Source organism: Siphateles boraxobius, unplaced genomic scaffold (genome assembly GCF_051911475.1).
Source record: "Siphateles boraxobius isolate OS27281-9 unplaced genomic scaffold, OSU_SipBor_1 8, whole genome shotgun sequence".
Lineage (NCBI taxonomy): Eukaryota > Metazoa > Chordata > Actinopteri > Cypriniformes > Leuciscidae > Siphateles > Siphateles boraxobius.
Window position 1 is genome coordinate 1,772,223 of NW_027509208.1, and position 18,518 is coordinate 1,790,740.

Genomic DNA, 18,518 nt, shown 5'->3' on the forward strand with positions numbered 1-18,518 from the left:
TAGATGTGTGCAAAGCTGTCGGAGTGGGCCACAGTAAAAAGAGGCACAACCAACTGTGCTACAGAAGTCACAGGTCTAGCCTGGCAAAGCATCGTGTGCTGCTCAGATCCTGGTTCCCACCCAGGATGGGTTCATCTCAATACTGCGTCAGAGGGACCAAACACGGCACATGCTTTTTTTTAATGATCCCATTTGCACAAACTGTACAAAACAAGACATGGATCACTGCACTCAAAGGTTATTTACTTACTAGTGGGGTAATTCTACAAAACAGTTACAATTTGTCTCTTTCATATACATAAAAAAAGTCTTAAAAATGTATACCTGACAACAACTTTCACTATGTAGTGAATATTACAGATTTTTTTCTTAGTCCGAAATTTACACACGTTAAAAAATAAATACGACATGGCGTTGTGTCAATCAACTTTACACACTGACAGCGAATGACAAATACGAAAAAACGCATACGAAAATTTCAGACAGAAAAATCAAGGACCTTTAAACATTTCAATGAAATGAATGGAACTTATAATGTAACTTGTAATGTCAAATTACTATTTTTGTCAACCCTGTTATCTTTGAATTATTTCACACCAGGGCCGTAACCCCCATAGACATTGAGGTCCCCATCATAATTAGAAATGGCGTCCCCCCGAATTTTTGAAATTCTTGCACTACTCTGCGGCACTCCATTCCTCATGACAAAAAGGTTTAAAGGTTAGATTGTTAGTCTTGTCATTGGTCTAACAGCACTCATAAAAGTCAAAATGATTGAGATGGCCAATCAAATCAAAGAATGCAGGGTTAACTGTTCACAGAAGCACAGGGTGAATTCCAGCGCGAAGTTACAGTTTGACGTTGAAAGAGTGAGGTAAGATGTAAATAGCGAAACATTTAAAATGTCAACTGTTTTACGATAGAAATGTTAAACAACAGACAGTAACGTCAGTGATGCAAACTACTCAACTTTTTAACTCAAATATGGCCGTTTCAAATTGAAATTATGCATTGCCCCCTCTCACTTTTTCCCTTTCATTACAAGTAAAGAATTATGTTAAAAGTAATATTCCTAATTTTGAATCTTACAAACCCCCTGAACACCTTTATTATTGTATGACTTCCGAACTTGAAATGAAGGGTCTCGTTTCTACTTGTTGAATATTTAAATGACTTCAGAATTCCTCCTAAGCAATATTTAAAGATGTCTCGGGAAAAAGACTTGGATATAGATATTTCAGATGATTCCTGGACTGAGGTCCTTCAGGGTATTAGGTCTTGCTCCATCAGCTCTAATATTCAACTGATTTAATACAAAGCTGGGCATATATTGCACTACTCTCGTACCAAATGACATTCTATATATCGCTCTGTGTCATCTTTTTGTATAAAATGCAAGTCCAATGAGGGTACATCGGCTCATATATTCTGGTTCTGCCCAAAAATAAAAAAAAATTCTGGTCTGGGTTCTTTTGTTTCTACTCAAAGGTACTTAAGACAGATTTTCCCTATGACCCCCTTGTTGCAATATTAGGCTGGGCCCCTTCTTTGGAGACTTATAGCCTCAATCAAATCCAGACGAAACCATCTGGGATGGCAATAGCAAAGAAGGCAATTTTGTTAATGTGGAACAAAGAGTTTGCACCTAAATTTGAGATGTGGCTTACACCGTTTACCAGTGTGTTACAAATAGAAAAGATCAGATATGAAATTGCTGGTAAACCGAAAAGATTCTCACACAAATTTGGAAGTCCTTTTTTGAATTTCTGGAAGGTGATCATTGAATTTAACATTCTGGACATATGACTTAAGAGGTGTGGTACTGCAATAGTTAATTTATTATCTCCATAATAGGATAATCATTGGTATTGGCATTTTATTTTTAATGTATGTAGATGCTTATATGTGTACTGTATGTATGTAGGTATGGATATACCTACATACATACTGTATGTGTACTGTAGGTATGGATATGTTTACATGTTTGTAAATGTACTTGTACATATGTGTAGGCTATGTATAGGCATTTATCATTATAGTTTTCTTTTGTTGATGTATTTTTTTGCTAATTTTTTTCATGTATTTACTTTTTACTGATTTCTGGCAAGAGTGTGGGGTTGCTTTGTAAAATGTTAAAATCTTTAAATAAAATATATAAAAAAGAAAATATGCATTTATGTGATTCAAGTAATTCCTAACTGAGTGTGACTAGATAAAAACATCACTTTTTCAACATATAAGGCATACAAATAAAAGTACTATATTTTAATTTTAATGAATGCATTTAATGATTGAAATCTTCCCCTCAAGAATGGCCTTCATTCTCTGATGCCGTCAGTTTGAGGGCTTGGGTATAACCTCCTCTCCAAAGGTCAGTCTGCTGCGACCTTTGACAGCAATCCAATCAATTCCCAGCGGGAAAAAACAAGCCACGCCCTCTTTTTTTTATCTCATTCAATATTCCGTTTCACTCGGAAAGTACGTCACAATACTGAAGTAAAGTCGGTCACAACTTCTGTTTTATGGTGACTTGAAAATTTTATAAAAATGCTTAAAAATCTTTCAAATCACTTTATCAAATTGGAAAAGGCACCTGTTTCATTGAATTATTTTATTGCACTATTGTAGTGATACACAGAAATAAACACTTGCAGAGAAAAATAATAATAACAACACTTAAGGAAAGTAATACTAAGTTAAAACGGCAAAGTGTAAGCTATTTATGTCCTAATTTTTGGTATTTTTCATCACCAACACTTTGGAAATACAGTTGTAATCTTATTAATGACAGGACAAAACTAACTAACTAACTAAACAAACAAACAAATAAGCTGCTGATATGATGGGATTTTAGCAGTGTTGTGAAGTGAAGGTCAATGAAAGAATGCCTGATTATACAGGAGAAAAGAAGAGCTTTGATCTCAAAATGTCCTTTTAGAAGAAGGCCGCTTAGTAAAGATGCCAAAAGATGGAATGTCAGATACACGTCACGGACCTCAGGCTAAAAAAAGACCCGGGAGATTAAAATAGCCCTTTCAGCAGCGTCACATTTTGTGAAAGCTTTAATCCTGAAGGGTCTCATTTCTCTCACTCTCCTGGCAGTTTCCCTGCTGTCTTTGTACCTCAGGTGTGCCGCATTTATCTGCCAAGAGTCAATTAACAGCTCACCCAAAAATGAAAATCCTGTCATCATTTACTCACCTCTCTGTCATACCAGATGCCAGTATTATACCAGTTGTACCAGTTGTATTCTTATTCTTGACAGGGGAAAAAAATTATAAATAAATGTAAATAAAAGAAAAATAAATAAAATAAAATGCACTGTTGTGAAGTGACTTTGTATGAAAAAAAAAAAAGCTTGGTCATTCTTCCCAGCATCTCATTTTGTGTTTTGGAAGGAAGAAAAAAGCAATCAAGGTTTGGAATGAGATGACGGAATAAATAAGATCAATTTCATTTTTGGGGGAACTATTCCTATTCCTCTTGATCAACACGGAGCGGCTGTTCTACAAAGATCCAGAGAAAATAAATTCTATAAACACACCCATGGCTCCTTGGCTTATGAAGCATGGCAGAAAAATAAGGGTTTCGTAGAACAAACGTGACATATGTTGAGTGTACATTTGCGGTTTCAGTATGAAAAACAATAACAGCATTTTGTAAACTTATACACAAAGGGGTTGTTCCCTCCACAGCCCATAATCGCATCTGGTTTTAATAACAAGCTCTTGCACTAGGACAGTAAAGATTCCCTGTCTGGAAACTAGAGTCTGTGCGCGTTGTTTACAGAATGTGACAAATCAGATCTAATCAACAAGTTATTTCATCAAGAATTTTCCAAGTTTGAGCAACATTTGATTTAGGCGTGATTTAAATGAAGTCTAGAATGCCTATGAGAGGCGTTCCATCCTAATATGATGCTAAAAATTGCTCTTGGCCTTCTACGCACAACATTATTCTGTTATGCCGTGGCTTAAATAAATTGAATTTCATTGTTTAGAAAGAGCATTAGCTCTCGGTCGTCCGTTTTTTTAAACTATTAAAGCACTTTAGAAATTTCCCTGATGCTGATTCCCAGCATTAAATCTGATCTTTGCTCTAAACCATTTTTGACAGGCATCCAACGACCATAAATGTTCCTACTTGGACCAATATAACAGTACGAACAAATCAGGCGAGCTGTGGTATGTGACTAATATTAAAAAGACACATGCTTTTTATATGCAGCTCACAAGGAAGTTAAATTCAGCAACAACAGACCGATTAAGGATTTGAGCAGCCAGTTAAGAGCAAATCCATGTTTTCTTTGGTGCTGAAATCATTAATAACATGTCTGAATAATAATAACTCCATCTCAGTAACAGTATCTGTCGTAACAGGGATTATGTCAGCTTCACAAAAACAACTACAAATGCTGCGCGTAATGGCTTGCCTACAAACAGAAGAAGGCAAGGTACACAGTTTACCATCCAATGCACACAGACAGAGCTCATGTTTTATTTATACATTATATGTAGGATCAACTAAACTGACGATGGCTTTTTCTTTCTTAAAAAAAAAATTTACGTTTCTTTTTAAGACTGAGATATTTTCATGTATAACCGTTGTGATTTCTAAGCCTAAAAAATGCAAGGAAAAGGACAAGAAAAGCATGTTAAAGGTGATTTTCAAAAGCATGATAAACGTAAAGAGCAAGAAAGTCCAAATGTAAGGAAGCTTTTAAACATGTACATATAGAAAACGAAAAGAGAATCACTGAAATAAGCCAGGAAGCAGCTGAACATATGAAATAAAGCAATAAAGAGAGAAAAAGGTGAATTAATGAGATGGAAGCAATGTTAATTAGCATGATGAGCAATATACATATCAAATCAGTTCAGAACAAAACTATGGCTTACATTTCCAGATAACACACCATTTGCATTTTAACATTTTACATTTCTGCAGAGCTCCTTTACCTGTAGTCAAAAAGCAGTTCAGCAGCAGGAAAACTGCGAGAGCATTCTGGAACTTCCATCTCCACCACCGACCGCTGATGAACGAAATCCTGCCAATCAGATTAAGCAAAATACATTTTGAAACAAAACCACAATTTAATTTATTACTTGTATGTAATTTCAGTATAGTGTAAATACACGAAAACCACGATTGCATTAGAGGTTTCATTAAATGGACTGCAGTAAAGGCCGGGATAAACTTTTGGTGCAATGGATGTTTAGAAAAACGCATTCAAATTTATTTGGACAAAAAATGCAAATAGCACCATGAACTGTTGTTGCTTTCTAGTTTTTTTAGTCACTGACTCAAAACACTTCATACACGGCAACATGCATAAACTCTTCTCACTTTCTCTCACACACAGGAGTACAATATCTTTATTCATGCATCTATAATTTGGGAGAACTTTGAAAGTTTAAATTATGTATTTGTGGCATAAAAAAAAAAAGTCTTGTCAGAACAGTGACCGCAGCCATCCAAAAGCTGGCCCGTTACATAATGACTAATCACTCTCCAACGTCAACCATAAGAAGTTTGCTGAAAAAGATCACGGACGGCGAGGTTTACAAAGAGGTACACCACTATTTACAAAGCATAACTTGGAACGACAGGAAGCTAGAGACTGACAAAAACACAAGAGAGCTATTTATATTCAGTGTGTTATCTATTAAAGTAGAGTGTTGCTCTGAAGCAGTTAGCTCATGCATGTAAAATGTGTTAAACTAAATATGTTAATGCCTAAAACTACTCTCATTCTTAGTGCAGTTTTAAGGACTTCACCCAAAAATTTAAATTCTGTCATCATTTACTCACAACTGTGGAACACAAAAGTCAATAAAAAAAACATTAAACTTTCAGTGACTTTTATTGACATCTTTCAAAATATTTTCTTTGGCGTTCTACAGAGTGATAAAGTCAAGAAGAAATAAAGTCATACCGGTTTGGAACAACATGAGGGTGACTGAATTATCAAACAATGTTTAACCCTAAAATACACAAACGTCCAATGTCCTTGCATGTTCAAAGAGAGGTAAGGATACTGACATATACGATAGAGCCTACTATACATCACATTAAAATCTGCTGTTCAGAACGGATCACTCTCTCTGTTGGTGCTTCAGATCCACAATAATGGACTGTACTGAGCATTGCCCAGGTGTCCCTCTTTTTAAAGCTTTTAAATAGTGCTTCTGAGAAATTATCATCACAGTTGGCTAGCTGCAAAAACAGCAATCAAAGGCTTTACTGAAAAGAGAAGCTGATAAACAACATCCTTAAAAATAAAGGTTCTTCAATGGTTCTTTGTAATGTAGATTAAGAATAATTTTTTTTTGCTTCATAGAGTTCTTTCGCTTCACTCGGTTTCCGAGTTCTTTGAAGCATCAGAAATGTATGGTTTTCTATAGAACTAAAGAATAGAAAGTAGCATACTTAAAACGGTTCTCCTTATTCTGCATCAAGCTGTAAAACCTTAGTTCTACAAAGCATGCAACATTAATCCATAAAATCAATCTCAGATTAATCAACTGCACATATCTGTGATTTCACTACAAAACACGTTCAAATTTTGAAATTGGACATTAATAAACAACCCCTGGTCTGAAATCTGCTTCCAAGAAGGCAAGTTCTAATGAGCCATTACCCGAAGTTCATGGAAAATGAAGATTCCAGTGGGAGATGATAACCACTAGAGACCTCATAAGTTATTCTGATGAAGACATTATATATTTGATTGGGCATTGTTAATCTACATTAGGATTACAGTGATGAATGTCTTCATTATAACAAATGGATGGAAAATTCCCTCCATCTGGAACCGAGTATGTTATAATGAGATTATCGCAATGCTTCATTTGATACTATGGTTAATAACACCTCAGTCTGTAAGCTTTTTGTTGCCAAGGCTAGAAGTGTGTGAAGTTACAAGATCCTGTGTGAGATCCCGAGATCTTGTTTCATTTCAACAACCATTGTCGAAAGATAATGGAGATCTCTATTTCCAGCCCACAGTGCAGTTTAGTGAAGGCAGAATCAGCCAGCAGAACAATAGATAGGGCCCTGAATTCATATTTTATTAAACAACCACAACATGCCATCAATTGCATTCATCAGGCCACAATGGTGGAATAACATCATTTAAAGGGACACGATCCCTTTAAATGAGAAGAGAATCGTATCTAAGAGGAATGTAAGTCAACACCCTGAAATAAATCATTGTTACAAATCAGAATGTTACTACATATTTTTCAGCACTAAATAAACAGCCTCAGCATCTCTGTAAGTTGGAGAATTTGTCGCCAGAGTTATCAGAATGAGGCCATTTATTTAGACCATTATATAAAATTCATGTAATACATGACATTATAGAACATATGAATAATGTTCAGAACGCTCCCCTAAGCGTATGTAAATACACATGAATGGGGTCAGCAACTCAGGGGACCCTGCAAACAGCATAAAGAACTTGATTCATCATGGCAAAAATGAGTTGGAAAACCAGAAACAGTGCTTCTGGTATTCATAAGTCTAAGACTTCAGAAAAAATCATAATGCATAATAATAGGAATAATAATATACATTAATACAGACTTTAAAGCTTTGGGAATTCCTAAATATAAAAGTGTACAAAAAATGCATTAATAACAGCCCCTAATGAATTACAAAGTGATACCTTTAGAAGTAACTGATTATACAGCAAGACTTCAACAGATTATTAACTTCAGAAACGCCACAGCTGTCAACACTACAGGCAAAATTAATATTTATCATCCTCACATTTTTCTCTGACATAAGCTCATCTTATCTAATGACATAAGAAATTCCACATTATATACTTCATGGTTGTGACTTAAACTAAAGTTAACAGTCGGGCATCAAATGTCTAACTGCCCGAAAACGCTGTAGGCTCCGTGTGGGCAGCCAACTAGAAAGACGCAGACTATGAGTGAAAGCTATAATTTAGACGTTGACATTTTAAATACTATTTAGTTGTTTACGGTTTTATTTGCGGTCATCTAAAAGTCCAATAAGCAATTCATCTGCCCACCAACATTGTAAAGCGACACCCATTCTTTTGGGCCATGGATATTCCACTTCACTGGTCAAAAGTAAAGTGCAACAAAAATATGCACAATACACCTACTATACCAACAAACAAACAAGATTATATGCGCTTTCCTTTTATGAGTTGACAATCAACGTTGTCCAAAATGAAGAAATAGGCTAGGTAAAACATGCAGCTGTCTCCCGGATCACTGTTTCTAATTGTTGATTAATGTTAGACGATATTTTGAACTTTTCCAAGGATGCAAATCTCCTTTGGTCAAATTCTATTATCACAAAAAAACGACCTTGTCAGAGACCTTATTGCCAGCGAACGTTAAACAGTGAAAATCAAAATATGTTATATTAGATATAGTCCGAACATCCCATTTCACAAAGAAACAAATAGGAAGTTAAAAAAGTTACTTACATTATTTCATTTAAGCTCGTCTCGTTGAAGAACCATTATATCTCTTCTCCTGTTTGGACAACTTTAAGAGAACTTTGAGAGGCAGCCCACCATCAACTTTCACGCGCCACGCCAATGCTTAGCAAAAACATTTCATAATGGAGATATTCTTAAACCAAGTGCAATATCTATTTGGGATATATTAACCTGTTCTCCGAGCAGACAGATGCTGGTTAAAGCGTTAACAAGAGTTTACTAGACAAAACTGTTCTTGTCCAACCGCTGGAGGCAGTTCTCAACAGAGCCCCACCCTACAGTGAGAGAAATCCCGAGGAGACCCCGCAAAATAATAAATAAATCAAATATGAATACGTCGTATTAGTTGTTGGTACTCATTGGAATTAAATATGAAATTAGAGGCAAATAGCAATGTCTAATTAAAATTAACACATAATTATGTTTATTTACACCACTCTTTTTATGTCCTACATTTGTATGTAAAAAAAAACGCAGTTATTAATATGTCGATAGAGTAGGCTACCTACACACACACACGCATATTATATATAGGCTATACACATACACACATTCTATACAGAAATGCTATATACACACACACTCTCCCTCTCTCTCTCTCTCTCTCTCTCTCTCACACACACACACACACACATATATCATATATATACACATACACACACGTATACTTTTGTATGTTATTTTGCATAATTTTAAACTCAACCAAACTAAAATTATGTAAGAAATGTTACATGATATACAATTAGTAGGCTACATCATTATATTCAACACTTGTAAGATATAAATATAGGGCTAATTTATATCTGCAAATACAGTAGCTAATAAACGCATTAAAATAATTTGCTTGTTTTTTTTCTTTTTAATGTGTGTGCTTAAATGACTATTACTAATGTCATACTTACATTTTCATTAACAAACTATTACTTAATTTGTTAAAGACCTTATAAAATAACTGTAAAAATGATTTTGTCCTCAGTAACCCATGCTGTCTACTTTGTTTTCAACGTCAGAGAAGATCTTCCAGTTAGATAGTTCCTACAAGTCGGATAACTGTATTTGCATGTACCTCAGATACTTACATTTTAGCGCTCAGGTCAAATATCATGCTCAACAAAAAATTCAGGTTATGTAGTTGTAACCAATTCCTGTTTACTACAAGTCTGTGACTGTGAGCTGATGTATGAATGATAATACTACAAATATGGTCATAGATTATTTGGATGAAGAGCCTGCCTCTTTCTTTGAATCAGATAGTGTCTTTCTGTGGGGACTGTTAGGTTTTGATCTATTGTGGGTGTGAGAACCCACAGACAATAACATGGACATTTATTATAGGCTAGCTACATTTATGTTTTGTTTAGTATTGAGATTTACAGCCACAATGACATTTTATCACCATAACACAGGAAATTGCCAGAAGGTTTTGAACTTAAAACAACTGAAGAGCCACAAATTAGGATTTGTATAATCCTTCCAAACGCGTTGTTCAATAATTACTTATTTATTTTGCTCAATAGCCTATGCAAAACATGGTAAATTTCAATGATAACGCTATAGGGAGAAAGAAAAGATGAACCGGTTTCTCGATTCCCACAGCACTGATAGCTATCATGTAATAAACTTTATCTATGCGCGTCAATGTCAATACCCTTAAACACACTTTAAAACACTAAAGAGAGATTACAAAGTCACGAAATCTGAAGAATGTAGTCACTCAGAATTTAAGGTTAATTATAAAAGGTTTAAAGACAAAGCCATTATGGTTGAACCCTCCTCTGTATGTCAATGGATATGCACTCCTAGATGGATTTTATCAGAAGCAATATATTACTTTGTAAATTCACTTGAGCTAATTAAACCGGAGTACAAAGGAGTAAGACAGGTAAGGATGGAAAATCCCAGGTTATGTTCATTTGCATCCACAATGAGGCAGGAAAGGATTCAGGCAAATGCAGATGCATGCAGTGATAGCGCAGTCAATGCCCTTTCTATTACACTTCAGGCTAAACAGAGGAGAGAGAGAAAAACAGTGGCACCGCTAATTCAACCGCAAGAATCGCAAGTTGGGCAGAAAACAACAGGAACTATCTATTGTAATTAATTGCTTCCGGCATATATGCACACTGAACTGACCAAGTTCATTTATGCATATGGCTAAATGGGTTGTGACGAATAAAATAAAAAAATTACCCATCATAATGTAACTAAACTCAGTGCCTTTGAAATGCAATATCACACTCATATTTTAATCTGCAGGAATACTTACTGTTACTGGCATCTGGAATAATTAAAATATGATCAAAGTACTGAGCATTAATGACAGTGAAGGAGAGAATACCAGTCTTTCTAATTTAATCTAGTCAAATCAACTGCACAAATGGGTCCAATTTGTTTTTTTTTAATGGACTGCAGAAGCCAGTTAACTATTATGACAATAAATAATTTCTAACTGCATGTGCGTAATTGTTTGCATAATGTAATGCATCCACCTTATTAAGCAGCATATAATGACTACATTTAATACTCAAGCACCAAAAAGCAAAATAAAGAATACTTACGACATTTTTCGTTAAGGATTATTATACAAAGGAAAAAATACACTGCAAATGACCAGAAAAAGTCTAATAAGAGTCAAAAAAAGATTTATTTTGATCATAATAACGCTTTACTAATGGCAGAAAACGTAAGTACCGGTAAAAGAGTGCAGAATCCTTCCACCTGAAGCATATACATAGGAGTAAACAGAAAGTAGTAAAAGCAGTTAAGGGCAAAGTCACTCTAATGCTCATGTTTCAGAGAGCCTGAGGTAAAGATGAGAGTTCTTGTTTAATAGATATCTTGAGACATGCTGTCATGTCCATGCATATCTAACCAAATTGTTGCGAAGCCAGAAAACTTCAAACCATGAATATGTATTAACTCCTCAGAATTTGAAAGGGTCTTTCACATGCACCTTGTTTTTTTTTACGGTCGCACCTTTGTCTCATTGGTCTAGTAATGAAAAGCTATTGACATCCAATATGACTGAAACAGATGTTGTATTGAGTGATGTGGGGGTGTCCTGTGGAGCGTCTCTTTTTGATATGGATGGGGCTGGGGAAATGGCCCTTTTTCAGTTCATCTGGGCCAGATCTCTGATAAAGTGGTTTTAAGGGGGACAGCACAATGGTTTCATTCTTTGCCAGTGGTTAGAAGCTTCAGGGCCCTCTGCAGATTCTGGACGGCAGTGCCCACATCCTCATATTGCAGTGCACTGCCTGCATATTTACAGTATTTCTGAGCCCGAGTAAAGTCTTCTGGTGTGAGCCGCAAGTCTCCTGTAAAGAGCAAAATAAATTATTAGTTGTGTTCTCTAAGAATGCATTAAACGTATCAAATGAGTTAATATATTTATAATTGTACAAAATATTTATATTTCAAATAAATGTGGTTCGTTTGAACTTTCCATTCATCAAAGAACACTGAAAATAATGTATCACTGCGTCCACAAACATATGAAGCAGCAAAACTGTATAACAATAATAAAACAATAATAAAAAGAATGTTCTTGAGCATGAAATCAGCATATTAGAATGATTTCTGAAGAATCTTGTGACACTGAAGACTGGAGTAAAGATGCTGAAAATTAAGCTCAGGAATACATTTTATTTTAAATTGTAATTATAGTTCACAATGTTACCATTTTTACTGTATTTTTGATCAAATAAATGCATCCTTGGTAAGCATAAGAAAATTAATTATGACCCCAAACGTTTGAATGGTAGTGTACAATAGCTATAAAATAATAGTGAATATATAAATGTAATATGAGACAGATACAGATTCTATTACCAGAGAATTTAAATGATTCCCAGAGGAAAATTCTGGAAAAGTAAAGCACCTATTTCACACATGCATGTCTCTCCAGTGGCCAACAGCACATTAAATTATAGGGTGAGTTGAGGTTGGGCTAGTTTATGAATACTTAACTTCAGGCATTTGAAATATTATAGTCATGGTGCACAAATGCCTTTACCACAATGTAAACTACGCTGGCACTCACAATGACACTCTAAGTGACAGTTTGAGCTGAATCCATAATGTGGGAACAAAATAATGAACTGGACAGAGACGACCACCAAAAGACTTAAGAGCTTTCAAAACAGTTTAAGGTACAGCAGTTCTGGGAACCTAAAAAAGATCTCTAGATCCAGTCTCCTCTCCAGTATTAATATTTAACCACAATACATTTTTTGTCTCATTCAAAAGCATTGCTTGCACCTCGATTACTAAAGTATACACAGACTGGGAAGAATATAACCACATGGCTGTCTCAACTTAGATGCTCGACTTCAAGAACATTTCAACAAGTTCAAATACTGGTAATGTTATGACCTTGGTCGACTTTGGCTGGAGAGGGGGTGAAATGTGCAAGAGAAGTCTCAATGGGACACACACTGGTTCATTCTTATGTGATACATTTACACATATTAATCTACTTAAATGCTGATCAATCGAAAAGAATGCAGAATGCATAACCATAGATTGTATTAGAATGACTTGAACATTTGAGGACTTGCTTAGAAAGTTACTCTTTGATTGAAGCAGGTTTGAAGACTAGCTTGATTAGGATTTTAGACATGACTGCTTGTAAGTACGGGCCCAGTGACGTAAGGATTTGCTTGTTAACTAAGATGCATTTCCCAGTTACATTGACATGATCCATCTTGGGATTTGTTGTAATTGGTAATAGGTTTGTTATTGTTTGGTGCAGGTAGTCTCGGGGGCATGTCAGTGTATAAGCTCATTTGCGGTCTTCTTAATCACTGCCCTGTAAGTATTGATCACCAGTAGCTACTCTGAAAAATAGGGATTGGATGAGCATGGGTTTAGAAAAGGTATTGAAATTCATTAAATTGATTACTTTTAATTGATTTATTAAAGAATTATAAAGGATAAGGTTTTTAGAAGGATAAAATATTTTACACTACCATCAGTGGCGTAACTTTGTTTTATAAAGTGGGTGGGACAGGTGTGTGTGGGGGGAGGGTTTGCTAATACAATGGTATATCATAAATATATGTACAATAACAATTGCAGAAAAAAATAACATTACTATGTCCAGAAATCAATTTCAATAGTACATTGGATTTAATTTATCGACATAGACCTCATGTTTAATGTTCATCCTTACATCTACTATAGTACAATTAATGGTTAGTGTTGAGATTTTTCACGTAAATAAATACATAGGCCCACAAAATTTGTTTGTGTACCTTAATGGTCTAGTGGTAGAAGCGTGTCAGAGATTCTGGGTTCTAATCCGCCCTCGTATAGATTTTTTTTCCCTCATCAAAACCGAATATGTTCAGTAGTGATTGTATATCAAGACCAGGGACATGTTTGTGTGCATTTTATTTTGTGATTTCACCGAAACTAATAGAGTATCCGCAACAGCGTTAAGTGACAGATTGAAGTGCTCGTCTGTGTGAAGATTCTGCCTGAGCCACAAGAGAACTCTGTATCTGTAACTCTGTATCTGTATCCAGCGCATATAGTTTATATAGTATCATATTATCCTTATTTACTTTTCTTATTAACTTAACTAAGTTAAGCTGACAACCAAATCAGATTTGTTGTTATTGTTAACTAAAAATAAAATATTCAGTCATTGAAATGAAATTTTTTTTTTTTTGCTTTGGCAACTAACTGTTTAAAGGGGACATGATACACTGTCAGTGAAACTGGATGAAAGTAATAATCCACTTTTCCAGAAAGTTTGCTTTGGCAAGCTGTTTCAAACTCCCAAAGCGAACATAGTTTCGGCCTGATTTTGTTCTAAATGAAAAATCACATCAGTTCATTCTTCGATTTCACTTGAAGTATATCGACGCCTTAATCCCTGGTTTCAAGGACGACCTCAAACCCTTGGAGGACGACCCCTAAAACAACACCTCACATTCAGAGCCATGTTTCACATTTCCAATTAGTGTCTAATGAGGCACAGACTTTCCCTTAAAACCAATTAGACAATGTCATGCCAATCTGTTGTCCCGGAAAGACCCTGACGGTTAAGAGGATGAGAAAAGCAATTTGCAGTATGACAAAGCAAACTTTTCGTATTGAGGTTGTAGATTTTTTTTTCTCTATGCAATATTAATGATGACCAATATTTATGTATTGTCTTCCTTATTTGTCCCCATCTGGGCAACTGTTACGATAGCAGACAGACTTCAATTAGCCAAAACAATATCAAATGATACTCTGTTGTCAATGTATACATGACTGGTTTGGGTTAGAAAAGTAACTTTTGTCATCTCAAATTTTTAACAGGACAAATTGTGTCTTGCACTGCAAATCTTTCCATCTGCTCTATTTCTGACAATTGCAACAATAAAGTGCAGTCAGAAATGACCTCACTCATTAGCCAAATCATTTAATTGGCAGACTGAATAGAAACACTAGCTCTGGACACACTCAGCATTAATTCTTATTAAAGGTGCATTCCAGTGACAGAGTGAATGGTAGTGAGGGAATGTCATCTTGAGCTTCGTCTGTGGTCGTTCTGTTTTGGAAAGCCAAAACCGTGAATCTGCTTTCCACAAAGCATTAATTTATTTAGAAAAGCCAGTGCAATGTGTGCTTTTTCCTCTGGCCATTTGAGCAGAAAAAGAGATCAATCCTGTTGGTGAAATGAGGTCCTATTCTTTCTGTCACGATTATTTGCCGGGTTAGGGGAGATTGGATTTCAGTAAAGAGATCTCATCTTCCACAAAAAGCTTACCGTCTTGGGTATTGTTTAGAAGCGAAGGATCGACCACTGGCATGGCTCGTGGAACAGGCACTGGTTTGATGGGCTGTGCTGCTCCAAAAGAAGAGAAAAAGTCATGCAATTTAATCATGCAATCATAGCTGATAGGATGTTGAAAAACTGTAATGGATGAATTAACTAGCCCACCACTGTAATAGATAGGTTTAACGATTAGCTATGGCTGAGCATAATCTTTCCTTAGAGAAAAAAAGAACAAAAGCTAAATTTTATACAATTTGGTTCCATCTAAAGAGTCCGAGAGCTTACATGGAGTCAAACACACGAGCAAGGAAATGAGTACATGCAATGTATGATCAAATTAAGTGGCTGCATGTGGGGTGCCATGTTGCAGATTAGTCATTTCCGTGTCTGGAAGCTGAGGTACTAATCACATAGGACAGCAGTTACCGAGGGAAACATGCCTCTCATGGGGACCTTCAGCCTAACTTTTTGCTCTTTAAAAGGAAAACAGGGAACCAGAATGGGAAATATAAATGCAAACACACTACAGCTCTGTCCCAGCACTCTGAGAAATACTTATTAACCTGCATGTTTGAGTCAAGGGATTAGAGTTATTGAATGACAATCATAGAGTGATTCATTCTGTCATCTTCTGCTGCTTTGCTCACACAAATAGAGTAAAACTCAAAAACTTTAAAGTTAGTTATCAAATGCATGGCTATCCATAAACAAGTAACAGCCCTTGAAATAGTTTAAAAGTTTGGGGTTGTTAAGATTTTACATTTTTTAAAAGAATTCTCTTGCACTTACCATGGCTGCATTTATTTAATCAAAAATACAGTAAAAACAGTCATATTGTGAAATACAATTACAATTTAAAAACTATGTTCTATTTTAATATTTTTTTCAATGTAATTTATTCCTGTGATAACTTTAAGCATCATTACTCTTGTCTTAAGTGTCAGATGATCCTTCAGAAATAATTCTGGTATGTTAACTTGGTGCTCAAGAAACACTTATTATTATTATCAATGTTGACAACTGTTTTTGTGGCAACCATAGTTTTTTCCCCAGAATTTTTGGATGAATATAAAGTTTAATTAATTTCAAAGAAAAATGTTTTTACTGTCACTTTTGATCAATTTAATGCATCCATTCTGAATAAAAGTATTCTTTTTTTTTTTTTAAATGGCTACCCCAAACTTTTGAACAGTAGTGTATATTGGAAGCCTGGCAGATGGTTGTAAAGTAATAATTTCACTAAAGCTCAGCTAGCTTACCTTCTGGATGGGGAATATCTGCAGGTGTATTGGCTGGGGCGTGAGAGCCAGGAGGTATCTGAATATTACTGAAATTGGGTGCTGGGGGTTGGTTTGACGGATGGCCGTGGAAAGAAGGCTGGGATGGGGGTGGATCGTATGGAGCTTGTGAAGGACCACCACCCTCGGCGCCAAACTCATCATCTAAAGTAAGGAGAAAAAACAAGCGGATATGTTCATGCATTGCACTGTCAAAATGAAGCTTGTTGCGAAAGTGCCCAGAAAGTTTGACTTTTTTTAAAATGCCATTGTTCTGGGAGTACTGATAAAACTAATGCGATTCAGAATGAAGTTTTCCTTCCTTGAGTAATTTTTCCACAACTAATGGAGCTCTGAACAGTCTGCTGCCAGTACTAATCAGGCTTTTCTGTTTTCTCACATTATCCCTTTCAGTGCTGAAAAGATGCCCGTGTTCACAGCATTTTCTTGCATAATTTTACCATGAATACAAATCATGGAACAAATGACTCTCTGCCAGTCAAGACTTTGATGAAGTGGCTTCAATCTGAAAGTACCAACACAATTTCCTGTAACAAAGGAGATGCTTGGCAGCACAGTGAAACAAACACTACATAAAAATGTGAATTTTGGACCTGTGGGATTTCATCAGCCTAATCTATTATACAAGTGACCTTTTAATGTGATCTGATTTGAGTTACACACTTTTTCCCCACCAGAACGCTGGAATAAGTTGATGAGAGCAGTCATGACACGGAACCAATTTCAATCAACTGCGAGCTGAACCCTTAGACACCCCAAAATGACTGATGAATATAAATAAATAGAACAAGACAAAAAGCAAGATATTTCAATAAACAGTGGCAGCGTTCTTAACATCAATTCCAGATTCATAATGTTTCTAAAAGCCCCTGGGCAGATTTAATTTTGCAAAAATATTATATTACAGTAAAACACAGTTTAGAGGTTAGCGCCATATATATTTGCCTGCATCAGCAACATTTAATAACAAGGTAAAGCTTCAATTTAACATTTCATCACTAGGAACAAGTAAATAAAGCATATGAAAAACACATGTCCAAAATTGGTTGATTTAAACATGCTGTTTTGATGACTTTCCTTTCCCTAGACATGCGTCAGGGGGTTTATTTTCATAATCGGCAGAGAAATAATAAGGGTGGGGCAAGTCAAATAAACATTATGCTCTAATGAAATATGCCCTTCATATGGTTTCTGTGCAGTGGGGTTTCATCAGCTACAGATTATGGGGATTCCTGGTCAATCCTGGAGAAAAGTTGTGTTCTCTGAGGGATGCTGCAGGCGGATGAGGAATTGTGAATAAGGCCATAAAGCTGGCAGAGTATGACCACGAAAGTCTATACTCAAGATAGCTTTGTACTGCTATAGTGAAAAGAGAGGTTGTGATTACAGAATGATAGCACCACAAAAAGCCATTCCTTCTGTTCTGAAGAGAAATAATCCACACAGAAGGGCTGGAGGAAGAGCCGAGCTATGCGTACACAAGCTGTGGCTCTGGAGAGTATTCTGAACACCTGAATATATTTCATGCTTTTCCTAAGAGCAATGGGGGGAATAAATACTATGTAGAACTAAACTGCACAGAACATAGAAATTATTGCTCATTTTGTCTATGCGAGTAATCCACATATAATTCAACCAAGCACCTGCTCTTCTCTAAACAGATTTTTGAGCCCTATGGACCTGGACTAAAGGTCAATTGCGGTCTAACAAATCAGCACGAGAAGAAAAGGCTGTTTAGACTATAACCAATGACAAAAAATGATACAGTAAATAAGCTGATTTATTTTGTGAGTAGTTGCTGGATCGATGTGCATAGAACCTACCTTTCACTACCCAGTGCATTAAAAAGATCGATCTGTTAAACTTAATTTCAAAACTCCATTAAAGGTCTCACTAATGAAAACACTGCAAACTCTGAAAGGCCTTAGTTTTTAAGCAGGAAAGGTGATGGACGGGGAACCAG

The 18,518-nt window shown here is 35.8% G+C and overlaps 2 protein-coding genes across 33 annotated transcripts in view; both read right to left on the bottom strand.

The window, feature by feature from the left end:
- Positions 1 to 8,767, bottom strand: part of adgrg6 (adhesion G protein-coupled receptor G6) — a 46,409-nt gene extending 37,642 nt beyond the window's left edge. For 24 of the 32 annotated variants that reach the window (XM_077220151.1, XM_077220150.1, XM_077220146.1 and 21 more), the window contains exons 1-2: positions 8,471 to 8,742; positions 4,959 to 5,047 (exon numbers count right to left, since the gene is read on the bottom strand). In XM_077220151.1, the coding sequence (XP_077076266.1) occupies positions 4,959 to 5,047; positions 8,471 to 8,472 (91 nt within the window). In that variant the 5' untranslated portion in view covers positions 8,473 to 8,742. Of the gene's footprint in view, positions 1 to 4,958; positions 5,048 to 8,470 lie in introns of all 32 variants that reach the window. The other 8 variants (XM_077220149.1, XM_077220143.1, XM_077220141.1 and 5 more) reach the window with 4 other exon arrangements.
- Positions 8,768 to 11,110: 2,343 nt separating this feature from the next.
- The window catches only part of vta1 (vesicle (multivesicular body) trafficking 1), a 42,635-nt gene continuing 35,227 nt past the window's right edge, over positions 11,111 to 18,518 (bottom strand). The window contains exons 6-8 of the mRNA XM_077220163.1: positions 16,517 to 16,699; positions 15,249 to 15,326; positions 11,111 to 11,802 (exon numbers count right to left, since the gene is read on the bottom strand). Of these exons, the coding sequence (XP_077076278.1) occupies positions 11,657 to 11,802; positions 15,249 to 15,326; positions 16,517 to 16,699 (407 nt within the window). The 3' untranslated portion in view covers positions 11,111 to 11,656. The remainder of the gene's footprint in view (positions 11,803 to 15,248; positions 15,327 to 16,516; positions 16,700 to 18,518) is intronic.